The 25,409-nt window shown below is 39.3% G+C and overlaps 1 protein-coding gene across 4 annotated transcripts in view; it reads right to left on the bottom strand.

Annotated features, from left to right (window-relative positions):
* Nucleotides 1-25,409, bottom strand: part of Med14 (mediator complex subunit 14) — a 104,778-nt gene that overhangs the window by 12,669 nt on the left and 66,700 nt on the right. For all 4 annotated transcript variants that reach the window (XM_075956814.1, XM_075956812.1, XM_075956811.1 and 1 more), the window contains 7 exons: nt 18,786-18,946; nt 18,554-18,700; nt 17,111-17,202; nt 12,735-12,887; nt 12,185-12,454; nt 7,240-7,377; nt 3,846-3,957 (listed from right to left, as the gene is read on the bottom strand). In XM_075956814.1, the coding sequence (XP_075812929.1) occupies nt 3,846-3,957; nt 7,240-7,377; nt 12,185-12,454; nt 12,735-12,887; nt 17,111-17,202; nt 18,554-18,700; nt 18,786-18,946 (1,073 nt within the window). The remainder of the gene's footprint in view (nt 1-3,845; nt 3,958-7,239; nt 7,378-12,184; nt 12,455-12,734; nt 12,888-17,110; nt 17,203-18,553; nt 18,701-18,785; nt 18,947-25,409) is intronic.

Consider the following 25,409-nt stretch of genomic DNA (forward strand, 5'->3'; position numbering starts at 1 on the left):
TCTGTTCAGATCACATATGGACTTGTAGGCCACTCTAAAGATATTTGGTTTGCCTCAGATGTTGGGTAACCAATAGCATCTGGAGTAGAAGCCATTAACTAACTTCTGTTCCAGGAGGTTCACTCTGACTGCAACTAGCTGCAAAGATGACTGAAGGATGGCTGAGGTGCTGCAAGGTGCTTGAATTTGGGGTTGAACACAAAGGGTAGTCAACAGTATTTGGTAAATAACTCAATGTGGGTATAAAAGCAAAAAGTGTTCTACATGTCTCTGATAGCTACAGCCTGGCTAACATGATGACAGAAGGGGTTGCCCCTACCTGAACTAGGGTGCCTATGCAAGGATCATGACTCAGGTCTAGGAAACCACAAACTTGGTTTCAGCCATAAAGTGTTGTGGCAATCCACTAAATATTAGGTGCAAGTGAATAGTTCCAGGATGAGTCTAAAACATATACAAAAGCTGGGAGACAGGCACTTAAAGCCTGATGTTAACTTTGAGGGTTCTGAAAGGGAGAACTATAACTATTAAAACTATGAAAAACTCAACATATAAATACTTGCTATATTATTACTCAATATTAGCAGATTTCAAACTCTTTATGATAATATAGGATGATTTCATTTTATGTTGTATAATACTATCTCATACTCAATAAATATGTCAGTCAACTTGATTAACCTGTATGTGTTATATTTACCTATTTAGCTGTATGGTCTGACAAGTGACTTAACTTCTCCATGCCTTGGTTAATGGAACCTATGCCATAAATTTGCTGTGAGGATTAAATGAGTAAAGTGCTTAGAATAGGGCTTGGCATATTCACAGCAAGCACTGTATACCTGTCTACTACTATAATCAATAAAAAAATTTCCCCTTCCTCCTATGCAACAATCTCCCCCTTCCTAGAGACACACTCCCCTAGGGTTCTGGGTCTCTAATTGCCTACCTCCTCCCCAGCTGTGCCTCTCTGGTATTCACAGGGCCTAAGCTCTCCCACCCACTAAGGTTCTAATGGCCCTGGGCAAATCTTCAAGCTATGGTCCAAGAAACTTTGGTAAGCTTCAGGCCTCCATAGAGCCAACTGGCTACCACACACTTAGATTTGGAAATCTTCAGGACATTCACAATCATAAAGTTAAGAAAACTTCCCTCTGTAGCACTGAAACTAGTTCTTCTCTGTTAAGAAAACCGAGCCCTTTTGTGGCCCTAGTATAGTCCAAATATGGATGGCTGATACAATAAAGACGAAGCTTTTAGAAAAGGCCCTGCTTCTTCATATTCTGGCCATTCGGGACAATGTCCTCTGGGTCCTCAGGTTCCCACACACATGGTGTGGTCTTCCTGGAATACCCACATTGTCTATGTCCTTGCATCTGGCCTGCTCTAACCCACCCTTCAGGTCTCATCTTGACCCATATCAAGGTGAAGAAGGCAGGCAAAGAAGGATCTCCTAGAGCAGAAATGGCTGGTCCTCTAACAGTCTTTCAAAAGCCTGGATGGCCCCTTTATAAGGCTCAAAACCTGAGGCATTACAGGTGGCAACTGTTAGGGAGTCTAAACAGGAACCATACACACAGCCTCCAAAAACCAGGAAATTGAATTTCCTAAACAATACAAAACAAAACAAAACAAAAAAAAAAACCCAACTCAAAGATTTGGTTGCCTGGCTTCCCTTAGGACCCCCATTAAAAAAAAAACACGTGTTATTGTAATAAATTGAAGAATAATCTGAGTGGCTGTGAGAGGCATGCAGCAGAGGAAGAAGCTGCCAAGATGAGACTGGCTGAGCAAGGGCATTTGGAGTATCAGGTAGTCTAATCTGGGACCAAGGCAAATTACAACGGGTTGATCAGAGAAGTACATGTGCAGCCAGGTTACCGACTAAATACTTCATGGGATTTATTTCACTAAATTCTTACTATATCTCTGATGAAAGTATTTTATGATATTCTCAGATACAAATAGAAATGAGCAAATTAAACAAGTCAGACCAGTTCATCTCTCATTAGATTAACAGGTTCTGCAGGATCATGTGCATTTCTTATATGTATGCACACTTACACATACGTATCTGTATTAAGGGATTTTGGAAGAGCAATTTATAAAGGAAAAAACCCACATGCTAGCAATTCTGCTTTACAAGGTGAAAATTGTAAATGTGTTTGTTGAATTTATTACTAAAACTCAGTGCTTAGGGATCTTGCTTAGTAAAGCATTTGTCTAGCATGTATGAGGCCTTGGGTTTCATTCTTATATCATAGACACAAACACACAAAATCTAGTATGTTGAGCATCCTCAAATGATAAAAACATCCTTTAGTTGACTAATTTATTAAATCAAAGGCTTTTACCATACAATTTTTAAATTTATTTCTTTTTCTTCTTCTTATACTACTAAGAACTGAACCTAGGGCCTCATGTATGCTATACAAGCACTCAAACACTAAACTATGCCCCATCCCATTCTGTATTTTTCTGCTTATTAGGTCCTGAACTTTGTGATCCTGTTGTTCCAACCTGCCAAGTAGCTAAGATTACAAGTTTACACCACCAGGCCTGGCAAATTAATTATTTTCTTATATGTTACATGCAATATCACACAATAAATCTTTTGATAAAACAGTTTTTGCTTTAATTTTTCATTACATTAATTTAACTATGTGAGCTGGAAGGTAAGAGGTTTTTTACCCCTTAAGAAATCTGTTACCGGGCTGGCAAGATGGCTCAGAGGATAAGAGCAGTGGCTGCTCTTCCAAAGGTCCTGAGTTCGATTCCCAGCAACCACATGGTGGCTCATAACCATCTGTAATGAGATCTGGTGCCCTCTCCTGGCCCACAGAGATACATTCAGGCAGAATATTGCACATATAATAAATAAATAAATTAAATAAATAAATAAATAAATAAATAAATAAATAAAATGAAAGCTGGTTAAGAAGGCCGAGGGGTTGTACCTGAGGATAAAACTTTTTTAAAAAAAAAAAAAAAAGAAATCTGTTACCATTGAGCGGTGGTGGTGTACACCTTTAATCCCAGCACTCAGAAGGCAGAGGCAGGTGGATCTCTGTGAGTTCGAGGCCAGCGTAGTCCACAGAGTAAGTTCCAGGACAGGCTCCAAAGCTATAGGGAAACACTGTATTAAAAAAAAATTCAGAGAATCATTCAGTCAAAAGTAAAAATTTGGCATGCTGCCCACATTTTACAGTGCATAGGATGGCCCAGCAAAGCCATTTTGTCAGGACAAATAAGGAGTGAAGGGCTTGACTCCAGGAACTGGAGAACAGATCACATCCAGCAAAGCTTAAGCAAGAGCCGAGGGATAGAAATCACATAGCAGTCAGACATGGTGGTTACCCCTGTAACCCCAGCACTAGGGAGGAGAAGGCAGAAGGATCATGGCCTCAAGACTATCTTGGGCTACAAATTGAGTTTAAAACCAACCTGGGCAACATTAGTCCATTTCAAAAAACAAAACAAAACAAAAAAAGTGAAAAGGGGCTCCAATTGTTAATTTACTGAAGCAGATAGCCAGTGGGTAAGATTTGGCCCCAAGCCTACAACTGTCAACCTCTAATGCAGACCATGAGATTAGTAGCAACCCTGGGAGTTACGGTACCATGAGTCTCACTCTGGACGCTTGAAATACATGTTATAAAGTGCTCCTAAAATACCATAAATGTGAATTTCCCAACACTACTTCAATGAAAGCAGGCAATTATCTAGTTAGAGAACAGAAAAAGAATCTGTTGGAAGCCTGAGGCCACCTGTATAGTGCTTCCTCTTGGGTATGTGTGTTTTGGATTCACAAGATGAACAGGACAAGAGAGTAAGTTATATCTTACCTGGAGACTGTGTGTGAATCATAGAGGGGGACTGATTAACTGTGTTGTGATAGGACGCAGGAGGTGAAGTGAGAGGGTAAGCACCTGAAGTTCCTGGCTGCTTTGGAAATGGCTGGGGAAAAAAAAGAAAAGTTAATGTTGGCATAGTGGTCAAGCACAGAGAGTGTAAGTGTGGCTGTCTGTCAGTAAACAGACATTAGGGTCTGCTACTTTAATTGGCAAATAGAAACCATTTACATATGCAACTGTTCAAATTCCACATCAATCATGCAAAATACAAGGTCAGGAAGAATGCTGACTTGCAAGGGTTTGAAAAACAATACAACCCTCATTTTTTCACCTGCTTCAACATCACTGCTTCTATCTTTCACCGTATACTGTGCTCATTTTATATGGCACAGCGTTATTTGAATCCTTCCTTTTACGTTAACATCTGTGAAATCACAGTGAATCTTTTAATTTCTAACCTCTACCTTCTTTAGCAGCAGATAAAAAGTGGTGCATGTAGTTGGTGAGATAGCTTCTATGGCAGCACACCTCTTCCTGGTCCAATCTTCAGCAACATACAGACACCCACGCAAGTGTGCAGCATACACACAAGAGTGAAAACGTTTCCTAGTTATTGGCCGGGCAGTGATGGTGCACACCTTTAATCCCAGCTTTCAGGAGGCAAAGGCAGGGTTTGAGGTCAGCCTGGTATACAGAGAAAGTTCCCAGGACTGACTTCATAGCTACTGGAAAACCATGTCTCCAAAAAAAAAAAATTAACTAACAAATTAATTGAGGTGTTCAGCTCATATAGTAAAATATAAAAAAATTAATTACTTAAATAAAAAGCTTCTTATTGATTCACTTTCTGATTCTTCTTGTACAATTCCACAACGATGTATCGCTCCTCAATAAAGAAAGCATGCACTATCCTGTCACGTTCACTGCACACATGGAATTGCCACAGGCCCAGCTTTGATTTAGATAATATCCCTCATAAGAATTTTAATCTTACAGCACCAATGAACCTCTTGCAGAGAACCACATGCAGAATTTGGTACTTTCAAAGCATTCTTGGTATATAAAGGTAATACATTCTATTGCCAGAGGATCAAGACAGCCTAGTTTTGTTAAAGACTATTGGAGAGAAGCTCACAACAGTTTGTCAAATGTTGGACCATTATGAGTGAGCGCATCTAAGCACCATCCCCAGAAAAAAAAATAAAAAAATCTAAATGCACAATTTGATGAATGTTTAAAAGTTTAACTAGCTAGATATGGTGGTACATACCTTTAATGCCAGCACTGAGGAGAGAAAGGCAGGTGGCTTTCTATAAGTTTAAAGACAAACTGGTTTACATATGAACTCCAGGCCAGACAGAGCTAGTTAGAAAAACCTTTTCTCAAAAAATTAAAGTAAATAAATAAATTGCAGAGTAACTACCAGCATATCAGTCTTTCCAAGTCTTTAGTGCCTCCTCATAGATCTGCAACTGTTCTGATTTCCATCATTCCAAACCAGTCTTCTTAAGATACCAAGACTGATAGCCTGAGTTCAATTTCCAGGACCCATGTGGTAAAAGAAAAACTGACTCCAGCAAGTTGTCCTCTGCCCTTCACATGTGCTATGACACTTAGAAGCACACAAAATAAATAAGCGGCGAAAAAAATTTTAAGGCAGGGTGGTGCACACTTTTAATCCCAAGACGTGGAAGATACAGGCAGGCATGAGTTTGAGGCCAGCCTGTTCTATATAGGGAAGAGGACAGTCAAGGCCAATTAGTCTCAAAACTTTTTTGACTCCCCAAGAATTCTGAGTGGCATTGTCAGACATCTGATTTAGAAATAAATAACACCAACAATAAAAAGCAAAGAATTCCTAGAGTTTTTACAAAGTGATAAACTGCTCTAATGTTCCTAGAACACGCTAACTTTCCCTTAATCTACCCACATCTAATCATTTTGCCCTAGCCTCTGACTACTCTCCCAGATGGAAATCTCACATCTAGTGTGAAATGTTACAAGCAGATAGAACTCTCAGCAAAATCAGAGGGTTTAAGAAACTACTGTGTCACATGATTTTTTCAGTGACCAAAACAATCCTTGGAGAATCAGCCAATGAATGATTTATTTAGGATGAACGTAATAACAATGGATCACATCTCCAGCAACTGTCAGTATGACATTAATCCCTGCTATCTCTGTGGCCATCCAGCCCAACTCAGTCATTTGTTTCCAAGAATATGTGGTTCACTCTTTACCCAATGTCAAGTCCAAAAAAAAGATCTACAATGTAACAAAAAAAGGCCCCACAATAAACGTTACTACTACTACTACTACCACTAAGCACTCCTATGGCATTTGCAGTACAAGGTCCTCCTCTGCAATGGTGGCACAACAACTTCATCTGAGTCAACATCTGGCACAGCCCCACTCTGGCTATAGAATTATTCATATGTGGTTTTACTGGGCTGCCCTGTATTTCAAAAAGAACAGGAAGAGAAAAAAAAAAACAGAGAAGGAAAGAACCTAAAAAGCTGCCCAGAATAATACACAAACTCTCCTGCTGTAGAAGTCTTGTACTCTTTGAAAGACACAAGCACCAGCAAGTTGCACTTACTAAGCATAAGTAGCCAGGCCAGAAGCAAGGCAGCCTAAGGGTATTCATTGATGTTCTGAAAAGATCTGGGTGAGAAGCCATGAGGTACTGTATAAAAATTATGGCTCAAAGATGTGTCTCAGAACACAGTCAACAGCTCATGTGTTCACATACAACTAAAATCAGAGCTGCAAAAGGGCCTCCAGCCACACTGTGCTCTGACGCATGGGCAGTAGCCTCTTCCAGGCTAGTGAATCATACAAGACTGGTTTAGGGGTACAAGATCACTGACTACCTTCCATTTCAAGAGAGTCAGAGTGAAAACAAAGGCTGGCTTGAGGGCTGCTCAACTCGCAGACACAGGAAGGAGTCAGAAAAGAGCTGAAAGTTTTGGAGATGTGATCGTATGGCTTGGTGTAGCTGTCTGTGGAAGAACCCTTGAAATGATACTCTGGCTCTGCAGAGCCCTTAGTGAACATCAGCAGACTTAAAACAGCTGTCTTTCAGGACACAGTGTGGTTGCTCCACAGAAGGCTACTTCATATCGAGCAAATAACTATTTTTTTCATTTAGACTCCTTTGCTTTAAGTCCATGTGTGATCCGAGGACCTGAGGCCAATGTCTTTTCCATTACTGCTCATTTCCTATCCTTGCAGGTCTTAATGTCTCCGTCACTACTTTTGTTTTCCCTAAGGATTTCCTGGGCTTACTTGGGCCTTCCAAAGACATCTTGCTTCTCAACAAAGAAATGCTAAAGAAGCTGTGGAGTTCCACAGATGGGACAGTGGAATTTCAGGGAGACGTTACCTGTTGCTGAGGTGGCTGGAGCTGTGATATTAAAGAGTCCATCATATCACCTCCTATAGGAGAAGGGGGGTTATCATCCTCGTTTACAGATCTTCTCCGAGCATCCTGATTGCTGTCAACAAACATGTTCAGGAATGTCTAAGGATATAAATGAGCAAAAATTAGTAAAAACATTTTTGAAATATTTTCTTACATGTGTGTGTGCATATGTGCATGTGTGTGCCATAGCATTTCTGTGGTGGGTAAAAAACACCTTGCCAGAGTCAATTCTTTCCTTCTACTATGGGGGTTTCACAGATAGGACTCAGGTTGTCAGGCTTTATGGCAAATGCCTTACATGTTGAGCTATCTTGCCAACTTAAGTAAAGCATGTTTGATCATGGAGAATATTATAACAGTAACATATTAAGTATATCCCTGAAAACAATATAAGGACGAGCTAAAAGATTTATGACAAATTTTGGACAAAGATTAAGGAAAACTGCTAACAATAAAAACACCTAAGTAATAGTCAGGAGTATGCCTTTAATCCCAGTACAGAGGCAGAGGCAGAGGCAGGAAGATGTCTGAGAGTTTGAGGTTAGCTTGGTCTACAGAGTGAGTACTAGGACAGCCAGGGCGAAACACAGAAACCCTGTCTCAAAACAAACAAACAAACAAAACCTAAGAAAAATAAGTATATTGTGACATCTGGCATACTAAGACCCAGAAATACAACCATATAAGTAACCATAAAATTTCCTATTACTAAAAGGTTTCTTTTTCTTTTTCTTTTTTGCTGGTGGTTGTGGCGTGAGACAGGATCTCACTATGTAGTCCTGGCTAACACAGAACTCATTATGTATGTAAGCCCAGACTGGTAATTGAACACAGAGATCTACCTTAATGTCTTGGAACTAAAAGCATGTGGCAACCATGCCTGGCACAGGGTATCACCTTTTTTGTTTGTTTTGGTTTTGAGATAGGGCTTCTGAGTAACAGCCCTGGCAGTCCTGGAACTCGTTTTGTAGACCAGGCTGGGCTCCAACTCACAGACATTCACCTGGGATTAAAGAGTGCTGGGATTAAAGGTGTGCACCACCACCTCCACCTGGTTATTACTTAGCAGTTTTTGTTGTTAAGTTTCTTAATCTAGAAAAATGTGACTGAAAAACTGGGTAAGAGTTAAGTGTATTACCGTCACATCGTGTCACATGCCTGAAATCACAGCACATAACAGTCAGGAATAGGAGGAGTGCTGGGTTAGAGCCTAGCCTGGAACATACGACAAGATTTTAAAAAAACTAAGTGAAAGAAGTAGGCCAGGGAGATGGTGTACTTGATAAAGCGATTGCTACAGAAACATGAGGATTTCAGTTTTTTGGTTTTTGTTTTTTTGTTAATTTCTTTGTATTTTTCGAGGCAGGGTTTCTCTGTGTAGCTTTGGTTGTCCTGGAATTCGCTCTGTAGATCAGGTTGACCTCAAACTCACAGAGATCCGCCTGCCTCTGCCTCCTGAGTGCTGGGATTAAAGGGTGCACCACCACTGCCTGGCAAAGAATTCAGTTTTGATGCCCAGAACCCATGTTAAAAAGCCAGATATGGCACTGAGCAAGTTTAATCTCAGCGTTGGGTAGATACAGACAGGAGGCTCCCTGAAGCCTGCTGACTAACTAGTCTTGGTGAATCAAGTGAGCTCCAAAATCAGTGAAAGGCTCCATCTCACAAACAAGCAGCAGGGAGTGGTGCTGTATGCACAGAGAAACCCTGTATCGAATAAACAAAATAAGAAAACAAATAACAACAAAAAGGAAGATAAAGAATTAAAATAGCTGACATCAACCTATGACCTATGTATATACATGCATTTCTAAAAAACAAACATGTACATTCCCTCCAGCCAGTTAATGTTGGCACTTTAAATTGCATAATTTTAATCTTGAACCATCCTAAGTGAGACAGTCTTTCTAAATAAGATGATGTAATCAAAAACTTAAGCAAGGATAATAGAGTTTGTCTCAAGCAAACACACAAATGTCTCTCAGTGTATGTATATATGTATGTATGTATGCACAGTAAGAGATCAGGAGGAGCACTGGGTGTCTTCCTCTTAGATAGTGTCTCACTGAATCTAAAGCTATCCAGGCTGGCCAGTACATTCCAGTGATCTGCCTGTTTCCACTCAACAATGGGGTTACAATTATATTCAGCCATGCTTGGCTTGTTCTTTTTTCATACAGGTACTAGGAATTTAAACTCAAACTTTCTTTTTATCATAGCAAGTGTTCTTATCCACTGAGATACACCCCCAATTCCTGAATCTCCTTTTAATACCCCTTTCCCGGTCTTCAAATAAGCATGTCAGGACAAAGTCTTTCAAAGAGATATGCAAGATACACTAAAATTACTGAAAAGAATTTTAAAATAGTAAGTCAGAGACAAAAAGAAAAAAAGTAGTGATGCTCTCTGGAAGATGATAAAGCAGATGGCTGAACCACCTGATAAGAAGAGTCATATCCTAAGCAAGCCATGGGGAAAGCCAAGAGGCAAAGCTATTTCCATCCAGATTCTCAAGACACATTGGAAGTAGCAGTGCCAGATACCTCTTTCACATGGTAGCTCACAGCCGTCTGTAACTCTAGTTTCAGGGCATGCAGGCACACAAGTGGTGCACAGACATACGTACAAACCAAACATCCATCCATTTTAAACAAAATAAAAATTAAAAGGGTACCACACTTAACCCAGGCATTAAAAACCATATATTTAAAGTAGAGAAGGTTTTTCTTTCTCTTCTCTTTTGACCTCCTGTAATTGGGGAATCAGATGTACAGAATCTCTGCAAATTCACAAGAGGCCTAACAACAACAACAACAACAACAAACCCTAAAACTATTGACTTTGGGAGTATGGCCAAGAAGATTGTCCTGCAATGAACACCAGAGTCTTCAAACCTGCTCTTCCAGTGGTCCTGAGTTCAATTCCCAGTAACCATATCGTGGCTCACAACCACCTGTAATGAGATCTGGTGCCCTCTTTTGGCCTTCAGGCAGAACACTGTATATAAACCTTTACCGGCCGGGCGGTAACATCTAACAAAAAAAAAAACAAGGTAAAATTAATGCATCTTACAAAGAACTTTCCCAGAGCTTTCAGATGTGAAGAGTCAACTTAGTAATACAAGGTTCAAGTTAGTCACAATCCAGTGTAGCAAATAAGGAAACAAGTCTTCAAACATTTTATAAAGATGATCATAGCAGCAGGGTGGTAGCATACGCCTTTAATCCCAGCACTCAGGAGGCAGGGGCAGGCAGATCTCTGTTAGTTCAAGGCCAGCCTGGTTTACAGAGTGAGTTCCAGGACAGCTAGAACTGTTATGCAGAGAAATTGCATAAAAAAAAACAAAACAAAACAAACAACAAAAATATGATCATAGCCTAGAATTCTATACTTAGGCACTCTCAGATTAGTAAAAAAACATTGTCAAACACACAAGAAGGTCTCAGACACCCTCCATGGTCTGCACTCAATCTCCTGTGTACCTTTTCCCAAGCAGCTACTGCAGTACATAGTAGTACCATACTACTACCAAAATAGTAAAGTAAGAAAAATACATGGGGTCTGTAAGGGCTAGTCTGGAATGTTAGCTGGAAAAATCTAGAGTTGCACAGAGGACAAAGTTCTAGGTGTGCCTATGTGGCTGGTTCCAGAGAGGTTTAACTGAGTTGAATTCTGAATGTGGGCTGCATCCTTCCATGGGCTTGACGTCTAAAGTACTGAACTGAATAAAGGAGACGGACGGCAAGTGTAACACCTGCATTCAATTTGTTCTGCTTCCTGACTATGAGCATACTATAACAGTGCAACTCAGACTTCTGCTGCCATGCATTCCCTGCCATGCTTTTGCTTTGACTCCCTTTTTTGTTTACTTGCATGTATATGTGTAATGTGTATAGGTACATATGTGTGCATGCATGTGTAGGCCCAAAGGGGATACCAAGTATCTTTACAGTAACAAAAATACTAAAAAAAACCCTATCCAATCACAACTTCTACCTAACCATATTGCAAAACTGGAGAAAAGCAAATGTATTTATTTATACACTAGGAGCAGCCTGAAGGAGGAAAGAGGACATAAAACCAAATTTCCAAAGCAGTAAGTAAATCCTCCACTTTCAGGTGAGAATCATATAATGCCATTAAGCAAAAATTCAACAAGTGATAGTGTTTCTTGTTACTTAGATATTTGGTTCTATAAATACCAAGAGAAGCACTGCTAGCTAACAGATTATATGAGAGTGGGAACATACAAGGAATAGAAGTTTTCAAGACCAGCATTTGGAACTATTAGAATCCTAAATATGAACACAGGCATCTGACTCTCGTAAGGCTCTCCAGCAATAAAGTGTTCCATTAAAGTCCCCAAAATATGGGGCCACTAGATCCATTAGATCTAACTCTAATGGATGAACTGACATTGTGGAGTCCATTCTCTATGAAGAGATAGATACCTAGCTCAACCTAGGGTTGGGGGAACATGGGTTTGGGTCCTGCTTTAATGAGGCAATGGAGCAGACTTAGCTGACTTCCCAGGGGAGGCTTTAACTTCTGAGGAGAGGATGGGGGTGGAGGAAAAGTAAAGGAACAAGAGGAAGGGGGGGGACTGGGATTGGCATGTATAGATAGATAGATAGATAGATAGATAGATAGATAGATAGATAGATAGATAGATAGTCCCAAAGAGCAAATGCTTATTCATAAGAGAGTGAGGAAACAAGAGGCCTCCTAACAGTTCATGTACATAGAACAGTACTTGATACAAATTCTAGATCATCCAGAAGGAAGTCAGAGAAGATACACTTTACTACTCATTAAATTCTAATGGGATAGCATTTCTCTCTCAGAGCAACTGTTTTCAAGATTATGTTTATTTAGTCTATCATTCTGTAACACTGAAGTTTATTACCTTCAATCCTGGTGCAGGATAGAAACCTTCAACTAACTTGCTGTTATCAAAAAGACTATAAGCACCATCCCGTATTGCCACAACACCGCGACTACGGCAGTATATATCAATGCAGTACATGTTCCTGAAGGCCAGTCTGATGTGGGTGGATGACTGCGGTAGAATGGAGAAACACTGGTAGGCAGTGTTAGTTCTCTGAGTCAAGCCCAACATTGGCACAGTAGGGAGTTTGTTGATGGCATTTAATGGTGCCTGAGTATCAAACAACACCTAGAAGAAACAAACACAAAGAAGTCATCCAGTTGCCATGCAACTACGAAAAACTTAGAATATTCTACGTATCACTGTCACAAATGAGCATTCTAGAAACATCCTAAAGTTTTCACTTGAAGTTTAATCAAATTCTCAAGGTGATATTAAAAAATCATATAAAGACAAAAGCATCCATGTTAGTTATTAAAGACAAATGCAGATGATCTTTTGAGACATTTTGCATGAAGCACTATCATTCCTAAGTCTTATTTTTAGACACAATAGGGAACGTAATTACCTGTAACAACTGAACCACATTTGGTGTTTTGTTGAACATTTCTTGAAGTTGATGGAGAATGGTATTGTGACAGTTACTGCAACCTGAGTTTGGGCCAACTGTTCCCAAAGAAATGTGAAATTTCTGATGAATAGAATTCCACTGGATACTAATCTAAATCAGAGAGAGCACATTTAAGAAAACTGAAAAGTTGATTTGAGATTTGAGATGAAGAACAAAATGTTAAAAGTTGCCAAATATCTAAATGAGATCTTTTCTGAAAATGAGTAACATGGTAAAATTTAGACCCAAATTCCAAGAAAAAAGTCATTAAGCTTTAGTAATTTTCACACACATTCCTCAGGTGTTTCTTTTTCTCTTCAACTGCCGACTCCTATTCTCAGTGCTACCAAAGGAGCACTGTCATAAAAGAGAAGGAAGCTACCTCAAACAGAGTTTCATTCAATTACTACGTTTGAAAACACAATTTCTGATATTATTAGAAAAAGAAGTGTTTATCTATTTGTTTATTTAGTGTGTATTGAGTGTTCTCCTACAAGTCTCTACATGTACCCCATGTGTGCCTGGTGTCCAAGGAGGCCAGAAGAGGGGACAGGGTTCCCTGAACTTGGATTTACAGATGGTTGTGAGCTGCCATGTGGGTGTTGGGAACCAAGCAGATCCGCTCTGAGAACAGTATAGGTTCTCAATTACTGAGTCCTCTCTTTAGCCCCCAGTTGATTTCATTTTTAAGGAAAAGAAGAAAGTAGAGATTACAGGGAGTACATTTAGGGTTAAGAGGGGCTGGAAAGATGGCTCAGAGGACCCAGGTTCAATGCCCAGAACCCACATGGCTGTTCACAATTGTAATTCCAGTTCCAGAAGATACGACACCTTCAAAGAGACATACATGCACGCAAAACTCCAAAGCACATTAAATACATAAATCATTTTTTTAAAAAAAGAAGATAGGAGCAAACAATGACTATATTCAGAAGTCAAACCAAAGCTATACATACACACACCACACACACACACAGAGTCACCAATAAATACTCTTCCTAACAATTTGAAATCAGTGAAGGAAAAAATATCACCAAAAGTGCTTGTTTTAAAATCAAGAACATATATACACTAAAGATATAATTTTTTTCTCAATTTCAAAGGATTAAGCATATCACACTTTTATTTCAGCAAAGCATTTAAAATTTACCATTTTATCTATGGTTTGACTTGAGCCCTATGTAAGGCAATTTCCTTTCCTTTTCTTCCTTCTTGAGACAGTGTCAATAAGTAACCTAGGAAAGTTTTGAAACCAAGATCCTGACCCAACCTCCAGAGTGCCAGCTTAAAGGTATATACCATATACCACCATGCCTGGTAGCTTTCATTTGTTTTAGATTCTTTTTTTTTGTTGTTTGTTTGTTTGTTTTCAAGACAGGGTTTCTCTGTAGTTTTCTGAGCCAGTCCCAGAACTAGCTCTTGTAGACCAGGCTGGGCTCCAACTCACAGAGATCCATCTGCCTCTGCCTCCCGAGTTGTCTTGTGGGAGTGATTTCTTATTAATAAAGAAACTGCCTAGACCCATTTGATAGGCCAACCCTTAGGTAGGCGGAGTAAACAGAATGGAATGCCGGGAGAAAGAAGCTGAGTCGGGAGTCGCCATGATTCTCACACTCCAGACAGATGCAGATTAAGATCATTCCTGGTAAACCAGCTTGTGGGCTACACAGATTAATAGAAATGGGTTAGATCAATATGTAAAAGCTAGCCAATAAGAAACTAAAACTAATGGGTCAGGCAGTGTTTAAAAGAATACAGTTTCCGTGTAATTATTTCGGGTAAAGCTATCCGTTCAGGTGGCCGGGTGCTGGGACTCAGCCCGCCTCTCCTACTACAACAGAGTGGCGCCCAGACGTGATGGCCTAAATCCACTTAAAAACATGAGAGGGCTTTAAAAAGGTGAGAGAGAGTTTAACACAGTTCTTTTGTGGCTTGTGGGTGGTGTGCTGCAGAGAGAATTTCCTGACTCAGCATCCGCAACAGGAAAAAAGCTGCAGTTTTAAACCGCCGCTTTCTGGGCTGTGCCGCCATTGCGATCTCTGTCTGGCCGCTGTGGGAGACAGAGCTTTTGAATGGAGCATTTGGAGTAAAGCTCTATGGCTTGGTTGATGGCAATGTGGACTGCTGTGTGCCTGGAACTGTGTGTGGCTCAGGGGCACCAAATGGCTCTGAGACGCTGAACTGTGCTGGTCTCAGGTAGCAACTACCGTAATTACCATAAAAACAGCGCAGTTAAGGTTTAGACTGGGCAGGACACAGGCGGTACCGTATTACCTGTACATGGTGCAACTTAAGTTTTTAAGAACTGCTTAACATTTTAAGAAATGCTCCTGGATAGTAAAAAAATGTTACAGATTCACAATAAAACAGATTCAGACATAAAAGACCACATTGTTGGATGACTGTACGTAGGCTTGAGAGAGAGAAGAAAAGAATATAAAGTTAATGGTTAAAAAAAAAGGTAAAGTCTTTAAAGAGATAGAGTACAGATAGTTAAGAGATTAAAAGAAATAAAAATAATCCACGTAAAAATGGAAAATTCACAGAGAGTCTGGATTATGTACATTGTGTTTTCTTTAAGATTTTTGACTGTAAAGGAGCTAAGTACAGAGAGACATTTCATTATATGGGCTGCTAAGCTGAACCTGAACATATGTTCTAAAGGTATCTTGACTTCAGAATTTGGGTCTAAAAATATGATGCTTTGGAAAGGGTCTTCTTTTGTTTTCACAGAGGACCAGACCCTTTGGATTGCATCTATCCAAATTTGGTATGACAGAACACGACCTCCCGAAAAGTTGCTGTGAACATCTTCAGAAAATTACTTCGCTCAACTGCCAACTGAGATGAAACTAGCACACAGGTTATACCATGAAAGACCTAATTAACGACGCCCCCATTCAGCAGGAAGCAGTTTGGAGAGAAAAAACTGCGCCCATGTTCCCAAATATGGTTTATAAACGTTCTTTTACATTTAAAGGGGGATATGATATAGACATGAATAATTTGCATTAGTATAGATTTTGCTTTATTGATAGAGATTTAAGGTCAATTTTGTTATATGTATAAGTGTTTCTGATTTTGATTAAGGTATTGTGATTGTGTAGTTCATTTAAATATGTACTGTATAATTAAGAAATATAGGTTGTTAATGGATAATCATCAATAATAGTAAAGCTTGTAGTCATGTTAGTTAGATTTTCTAGATATATAGAGATGTATTTCAGTTAGATAGACATTCTTCATATCTTTCAAAGACTGCAGAATATGGCATTTAAAATATTTTAATAACTTAGGACTTTTCATGACAATGAGACACTCTGCTCCTGGCAGCACCAATCTACTTCAAGAAGAAGATGGGCATCGAAGAGGATCCTTATGGAGTTTGATAGCCATTTGGGCAAGAAACTGCTCTTGCCTGGACTATTGCATAAACTGGACACAGAGAACCCACAGAGAGAGGACTACTAAATTTGCCTAAGGTGAGATGATCTTTCGGGGTTTCTGATTCATGAAAGAGTCTGCGAGACATTCTGCAGGACACAACAGATAGTGACTAAACTGTCTTTGGAATTTCCTGCTTAATGAAAATGTCTGCTGGATACTATGGGCCTGAAGGCTGAAGATGGATGCCCCAATGGTACAAAAGAACTTTGGGTGACTGTCCAGGCAGCAAGATGTCTTTGTTATTTCTAGAGTTTGAAGTTTCTTAGTTCTTGTTTACTTAGGTAATATTATATCCTTCTGGAGTCTTTGATGGAGTTAAAGAATGGATAGGTAGTTACAGTTTTCCATTGTTATGATAAAATAGATATAAATATTGTAACTGTGATTCTTGCTTAATAACTGTTTTTGCTATATGTAATTTTACTGTGTTAAAGTTAAAGCCTTTCTTTTTTGTTTAAACAGAAAAAGGGGAAATGATGTGGGAGTGATTTCTTATTAATAAAGAAACTGCCTAGACCCATTTGATAGGCCAACCCTTAGGTAGGCGGAGTAAACAGAATGGAATGCCGGGAGAAAGAAGCTGAGTCGGGAGTCGCCATGATTCTCACACTCCAGACAGATGCAGGTTAAGATCATTCCTGGTAAGCCAGCTTGTGGGCTACACAGATTAATAGAAATGGGTTAGATCAATATGTAAAAGCTAGCCAATAAGAAACTGAAACTAATGGGTCAGGCAGTGTTTAAAAGAATACAGTTTCCGTGTAATTATTCTGGGCATAAGCTAGCTGGGTGGCGGGACACAGCCCAGCCCCGCCGCTCCATAACACAACATCTTCGTTTCATAATTTTTTAAAGATACATAAAGATGTTTTAATCCATTGACTTACTGAGCTTCCTTTGGTGGTTCCATAACACAAGATAAGTTTTCGATAATTATAAACACGAACTTCGGAGAAAATATTCAGATGAGCAGGTATGTCTATGCAGAAACAAACCAAAAAAGTCATTAGTACACATAAAGTTTTAAAAAGTAGATTGGAAAAAGAGGGCATTTGGTATATTATATATGCCTAGTTTTCTTATGATAAGATCTCCTTTAAGCCCATACTTGAGACAAAGTTTCAACTTCCCTATTTAGCTGAGGGTGACAATGTGCTCCTGATCCTGTTAAGTGTTGTGATCACAGGCAAACATCACCACGCCTGGTTTAATTCTTTTGTAAAAAGCATAAATCAAAAGGAATGGAGGCCAGAACAGAGAAGTGAAGAAAGACACTGAAAAAGTCTAGTATAGTGGTCAGTATAGCAATTCATCTTCTCTGTCTTGGTCTCCTATGTAATCAATTTATGCCAATAACAGCTTTGTCACTTATTAGCTGTATGCCTTTCAGCAAAGTCTTTAAGTCTCTGTGACATGTTTCTGTCATCTGTAAAGTAGGGATACCTACGTCCTAAGTGACGGTACAACTTAAATATGCTAGTGTTAGAACACAGTCCAAAAACAGAGTCGTGTGAGCATTCTGAGTGCTTGTGAGAAAACTCCAAAAAAACAAGAATCTATGTCCTCGGTTTCTTCAAAAACACAGAAATGTTCTTGGAATGTGCTTTTGTGGCCCTCCCAGGTGTAGCAGATAGGAGTGAGTTTACTTCAGACTATTCATTACAATTGCTATTGCTGTCAGCTTATATGCCTTTATGGAAAAACATGTTTTTGCCATGTGTAGCTTGTCTACTATGTGTCTTTATTATTGTATATTTACTTTTTGCTGAGATAGTATTTCTCTACATAGCCCTGCCTGTCCAGGAATTCACTATGTAGAACAAGCTGACCATTCTTAACACTCAAAGTATAAATTGCCTGGTACTCTGAATAAAGTTGGCTATTACATGAGACTTTAGTCTGCCTCATTTATTGGCTCCATCCTCCCGGGTCCCACCATCTCTAGTGTGTTTATTAGATAGCGTGTACAGAGTAAATGAGTAGAATATTGTGGTAACTCACAAGTCTGTTTATGTGCCCAAATTTCTAGAAACAGTAGAAACTTAACAGTTATATTCTCTGGAGAAAATAAATTATAGGCTGAGGTAAAGGAGACAATTTTTCTTAGATATATTTTGTTTGTTTGTTTTTTTCAAGACAGGGTTTCTCTGTAGCTTTGGAGCCTGTCCTGGAAACTAGCTCTTGTAGACCAGGCTGGCCTAAAACTCACAGAGATCCGCCTGCCTCTGCTTAGATATACTTTTTGACTATTCACTTTTTAAAGCAATGTACAGGTTTTATTTCTGTTACAGAAAAAGGTACTTTTAATTTAAAAGGAAGATTACACATACCTGGTAGAGAACGTGCAAACTCCAACACACACTCATATAATCGGGCAATGCTACTCCAGTCATTAAGAAACATTTCAACTACTTTTCTACCACCAACAGGTTCGGACAACAGATTTTCATACGTTAGGTAAACATGCCGGGATGGTCCTATAGGATTCAAAAGAGAAGATTAATAGTAATCAACACCTTGAAAATCTAGAAATATGCATAAACAGTATATGAAAAATCTTACCTTGCTCCCTGGTAGAAGTGCCATTAAGCGGACAGTTTGCAAACACTAATTCTGCCACCCATGTGCGGTTATTTCTACCTTGTAATCGGAAAGTGCAATCAAGAAGAGAGCGATCCAGGGCCTTTTGGGTTTCCTCATTTACTCCCTTACAGGGAGGAATTCTAGTGATGAAAGACAGCACATGAAATGTACGTTACACACAAAGACAAAGAACAATGTATGGATGACAGATAAGATATGACATCATAGCTTCAGGTTCAACCATGCTTCTAGATCCCTTCCTTCTACAAAGAAAGGAATTCCTAGTAATTGATAATATTTAAGCTGTATCACTTTACATCAACCTATATGAGAACTCCCATTTTAAGTTTTTTTCCCCCCTTCTTCATGACAGGATTTTCCTGTGTAGCCCTGAATATCTTGGAATTCACTCTGTAGATCGGGCTGGCCTTAAACTCAGATCCGCCTGTTTCTGACACCCAAGTACTAGAATTAAAGGTGTGCAACATCACTGTATGGCTCCTTTTAAATTTTAAAGTGAGGTTTGTCTTTGTTCACAATCTTGTTGCTTACAAGGGGTTCTAATCCTAGAGAATGAATATCTATCTAGAACATCCTCAAGAAAAGCTAAGGGGACAAAAACACTTGTAAATTCATTTCTGATTTTGTTTTTTGTTTTCTTTTTGTGTGTTTTTTTTTTTGTTTTTCGAGACAGGGTTTCTCTGTGGTTTTGGAGCCTGTCCTGGAACTAGCTCTTGTAGACCAGGCTGGTCTCGAACTCACAGAGATCCGCCTGCCTCTGCCTCCCAAGTACTGGGATTAAAGGCGTGCGCCACCACCGCCCGGCGTAAATTCATTTTTGAAAACAGGATGACATAGTACAAATAATAAGGACTTTAGAGTGAGGGATATAATCTAATTTTAATAGTCATATTTAATTGAATCTCAATTACCCAACTATAAAATCAATAGAAGAGTTTCTCTTACGGATCACTCATTAAAAAAAATAAATACATATGTGACTAAAACGTGCAAATGTTAATTCACACTTGGAGCAAAATCTTTTTTTCAGATTTTATTTATTTACTTCAAATTATGTATACAATATTTTGCCTGCATGTCTGCCTATAGGCCAGAAAAGGGCACCAGATCTCATTATGGACGGTTGTGAGGCATCATATGGTTGCTGGGAACTGAACTCAAAACTGAACCCAGGGCCTTTTGAGATAAACCCCTAACACTGCAAAAGCAAATTTTAATCATAGCCTTTAATGTCCTAACAAAATTATGGGTTATTTGGGCTGTAGCATTGGCTGTTCTTCCAGAAGTCCTGAGTTCAATTCCCAACAACCATGTGGTAGTTCAAAACAATTATGAGATCTGATGTCTCTACTGGCCTGCAGGAACACATGCAGGCAAAATACTGTATACATAATAAATAAATAAATCTTTTTTAAAAATATGGGTTTCACAATCCCAGAGAACCTAGACAACAAAGAGGATCCTAAAAGAGACATACATGGATCTAATCTACATGGGAAGTAGAAAAAGACAAAAATCTCCTGAGTACATAGGGAGCATCGGGACCTAGGGAGAGGGTAGAAGGGGAGGGGAGAAAATATATAGCTCAATAAAAACAATTACAAAATTAATAAAATAAAAAATATTGCCGGGCGGTGGTGGTGCACGCCTTTAATCCCAGCACTTGGGAGGCAGAGGCAGGCGGATCTCTGTGAGTTCGAGGCCAGCCTGGTCTACAAGAGCTAGTTCCAGGACAGGAACCAAAAGCTACGGAGAAACCCTGTCTCGAAAAATCAAAAAAAAGCCGGGCGTTGGTGGCGCACGCCTTTAATCCCAGCACTCGGGAGGCAGAGGCAGGTGGATCTCTGTGAGTTCGAGGCCAGCCTGGTCTACAAAGGGAGTTCCAGGACAGGCTCCAAAGCTACAGAGAAACCCTGTCTCGAAAAACCAAAAAAAAAAAATCAAAAAAATATGGGTTATTTGTTCTTTGCATCTTCCTCCTTTGCAGAATTGACCTTTGTGATAAAGTTTGATTTGTATTAACCCACTTAACATACATGCTGTAAGATACACAAAAGGAATGTAGTAGTTTGGCATCTTAAAAACACCTACCTATGCATTTTTCTTCTACAGCTTTACAGACTATCATAAATTATGAAGCAATATATTTTAGCTGTCATTTCAGTATTAGATGAAAAACAAGGTATATTAATTACATAGTATCTCAATTTGAGTATCTCTCAGATTTCATAGTCATTCATATCAAGGCAAAAACACTAAAATGTATGTAACAAGAAATACAGAAATCTGTTTCAGTTCTCTTATTCAGAGTACCTAGAAAAGGGCTTTTCATTTTGGCAACATTGATATTTTTGACAGGGAATTTTTTGTTGTGGAGGGCTATCTTGGGTCACTGTGGCCTCAAGCTACTAGATGCCAGTAGCACCTCTGACCCCCACTTCTTAATGAATGATGAGCCTTATGTTCTTTAAAAGGCAAAATTGCCCCACCTCCAAGTTGAAAACCATTGGCCTAAAATTTAAAGACATCAAGAGACAGATCTTTTGGATTTTTTTGCATGTGATATATATAGGTAGGGCAAAAGTCCAATACATTGCACAGAAACAATATAGCATCACACTGTTCTCAACTAAAGCTTATATAACAGATTCTCTTCAACATTCAGCTTTTTGCTTTGCTTTATTTTTCTATATAGTCCAGGATGACCTGGAACTTGGCAGCAATCCTCATGCCTTAGCCAAATGAATTTTGAAATTAGTGGTGGGAACAAAAACCATACAACATGCATCTGTTAAAAGTTTGTATACTAACAGTGCTCGATCCTCCAGGGGATCTACTACAGCGTGGTGCCTGCAGGACTCCACTCCCTCAGAGGCTCCACTACAGCGTGATGCCTGCAGGACTCCATTCTCTTAGAGGATCTACTACAGCATGTGCCAGCAGGACTCGATTATATAGAGAATCTAGGTGAGATTCCAATTCCTTATATTTTCCATCTTATTGAGCTCAAGCCTAGAAGAAACTGGATCATTCTAGTCTCTACTGCCTGTTTACATATCCCACTGGTATGACTACGTTTTTTTTTTAATAAATCTCTTATGTCATAAAAAAAAGTTTGTATAAAAAGCTAGCCAAAAAGAAAAGGATCAGAAAGATGAGGGCAGGGGTGAGGCAGAGTGTGCCAGACTCTGTGGCTGTACTTTGTGCAAAATTGGCCCTTGGTGGTCATCTTTGCTGACTTCCCAGAGGCATAGCTTGGGCAACACCCTAGTGGGCCTGCATGGCAGCCTCAGAAATGGACTGCCAGCAGTGAAAAGGCTTGGGACCAGGCACAAGGCTCCCTGAGCTCCCTCTGCTTGGAGCTCTCTGCTGAGGCAGATGCACTGCAAGTAACCCCAGGAGAGGAGGGCAGGTGAGGAATTAGGTGGAAGGAGTGGGAACCATAAGCCTATTAATAAACATTGTCATGAAAAGCCGCTTCAGCACAGAGGAAAAATCTACGGGCCATACAGCTAAAAGATAGTAAACAGCTGAAGCATCATCTAGTACTAAAACTCTGAAAAGGGTAGAAAATTGGAACAAAACAATCAAATACACATTATCTTTCTAGCATTAGTGGAGATGCAATGAGCAAATCCACATCTTTATGAAACTCTAGAATTTGGTGGGAAAAATCAAGATACAAGCTATCTAGCTATTGATAGGCAACAGTGTAGGGTAGCCTATTATTCCCTAGAGAGCAGCTAACCCATGTCTGTAATCACAGCTATTCAAGTCTGAGGGAAATCTCAAATTCAAGGCCAGCCTAAGCAACTATAATTTACATAGTCTCCAAATCCATCAGAAAGCAAAATCTAGAAAGTTAACAGTGGATGTAACATAGTGGTAGAGAAAATGCATTGAAAAAGTTGTTCCATCCAAAATGCATTACAAAAGTTGGCCTTGGTAACATGTTTATAATGGTAGCACAAGGGAGACAATCCCTGATGAAGGAGGTAGAGGCAAGAGAATCAGGAGTTGAACTTGATACTTAATTTCAAGACAAGGCTATGCTACAGAAAACACTGTTAAAAGCCGGGTGGGTGCAGAATGCATAGCAATGTTGAAAGATAATTTTGACACAGACAAATTATCCAGGTATGTGTGGCTTTCATGATCAGTCTATATAAACATTGAAATATCAATATTTGGAAATATTTTTGAAGATTTACCTTCCACATATTTGGTAGATAGACAGATATTCTGCTATACAGTAGCCTCTCTCCACATTAAGTCAGGGAGAAGCCACACAAAGACCCAATGTATAATCTGTTACAATCAGACCCAGACAATCACAGTGAATGGGGTATTTCATCATCTGGTATTTGGACAAGCTATTATTGAAATACTGGTGCGGGAGAATTGTCTGTATTCTGTCAATCATGTTATAAATAAATGCTGATTGGCCAGGCAGGAAATATAGGTGGGAAAACCAGACAGGAAGTAGAAATGATGTAATGAGAACAGGAGAATTCTGGGAAGGAGGAAGTTGATTCCTCCCACTCCTGCCCAGACCTCCGAAGCAGCAGGATGTGATCTGCCTCACTGAAAAAGGTACTGAGCCACATGGCTAACATACATCAGAAAAATGTATTAATCAAGATGTGAGAGTTAGCCAGTGAGAGGCTAGAGCTAATGGGCCAATCAGCTTATAAATTATGGAGACCTATGTGTGATTTTCTTTGGGGCTAAACAGTTGTGGGATACCGGGCGGGACAAAAACCCCAGCAACAAACAGCCCCTCATGTTACAAAATACTTAACCATACCAATCGTTTCATATTAGTTTCCTATGCTCAATTGTTTATAATGGAGGGATACTGTTGGTGCCAAATCAGAATGTAGTTATTGCTTTCACCCAGTTACTGATATTGGTGTGGGAACAGATTGCTACCATAGAATTAGATGACACTTTAAAATATTTTTTTTTAATTTATTTGAGTGGGCATGGTAGCAAACACCTTTAATTCCAGCACTCTGGAGGCAGAGGCAGCCTCTGCCTCTCTGTGGGTACAATGCCAGCCTGGTCTAGAATGAGTTCCAGGACAGGCTCCAACGCTACAGATAAAGCCTGTCTCAAAAAAACAAAACAAAACAAAAACAATTACTTATTTTATAAGTGTATGCACCCATAGCCATGCCACATGTGTCAAGGTCACAGGACAACTTGCACAAGTCAGTTCTCTCCTTCCACCAAGTAGATTATGGAGATTAAATTAAGGCAGACAAGCTTGGCAGCAGATAACTTTTACTCCCCTCCCCCTCACCGAGACATCTCTTCAGTTTGCTGTGGAGAGCCTTATGTCATCTGGCAGATCCCAAACTACTTCATGTAAATTCCTCCCAGAAAAACTTTTGTATGTAAATATATACTTAGTATTTAATATGTAAGGATGAATGTAGGGAGACAAATGGGGGAAAGGGGGGGGCGACACAACACAGCTGTATGATTCTCTATTAAGTTATGATGTGTCTTGTCATTAATACTAATGATGAGTGCTTAGTACACACGTTGAGATTGAAACTGGGTGCATCATGTCAATGATCATTCTTTATTTATAGTAACCAGTTTCTTTTGAACTATCCAAATTAAAAACAACAACAAGAGTAACTAACTGCTTCATTCCCTGTTTTTATTTGGAAATTTTAGGTATAGTGTTTACCTGGCATGGATTACTACAACTAGAACTTTATGTTAAAAGAAAATTCCACAAGCTGACTTCCACTTAATCCATTCAACTTTATCTTATTGAAATGTGTAAGTAACTGTCATTCATCTTGGGTGTTGTCATAACAAATCAATTTCTCTTCAAATAAGCTAAACTACATTTTATTGTAATCTACACATTTCTGTACATTTATATTTGTTTCTTTTTGAAGACAGGGTCTGATGCAGTCCAGACTGAGTTTACGCTCACGGTGGAGGCAAAGATAACTTGAATCTTTACTCTCAGCTCAGCATACGTACAAATCTGCAATCCCAAAAATGGCAAAGTGGGAACAGGAGGATCAATTCAAGGCCATCCTCAGTTACAAAGCAAGTCTGTGGCCACCTTGAGATACTAAAGTCTCTGTCTTAAAAGAGAGAAGAAAATAAAAAAGACACCAAACTCCTTTCCATTTGTCTCAGCCTAGTAAATGCAGGGATTCTAAGCATGCACCACCCACATTCAAAGTGTGTATTTGTCATGATGCTGCTTTACCCTATTTGGTGTACCAAGCAAAGGAACTTTCCATTTTAAATAACAATAAAATGTTAGCAATGCTATTTAACAATAAAATGGTTCAAGTTTCCCAGAAGAATGAGGTTCAGCAACACAATAAGAATTTTTAGTTGGAACTAAAGATGTAACTTGGATGGCAGAAATCTTGTATAGCATGCAGGAGACCTTAGGTTCAATCCCTAGTATCACACATGAATTACTTTTCTATTACTATGTATCTCTTATTACTACCATAATGACTTTTATAATTATATATTTTTTAGATAATTATAGAAAGGGCATATGCTACCTGGGCATAATGGATCCTGGGAAGTTTAGTG

This window comes from Microtus pennsylvanicus, chromosome X (genome assembly GCF_037038515.1).
Source record: "Microtus pennsylvanicus isolate mMicPen1 chromosome X, mMicPen1.hap1, whole genome shotgun sequence".
Lineage (NCBI taxonomy): Eukaryota > Metazoa > Chordata > Mammalia > Rodentia > Cricetidae > Microtus > Microtus pennsylvanicus.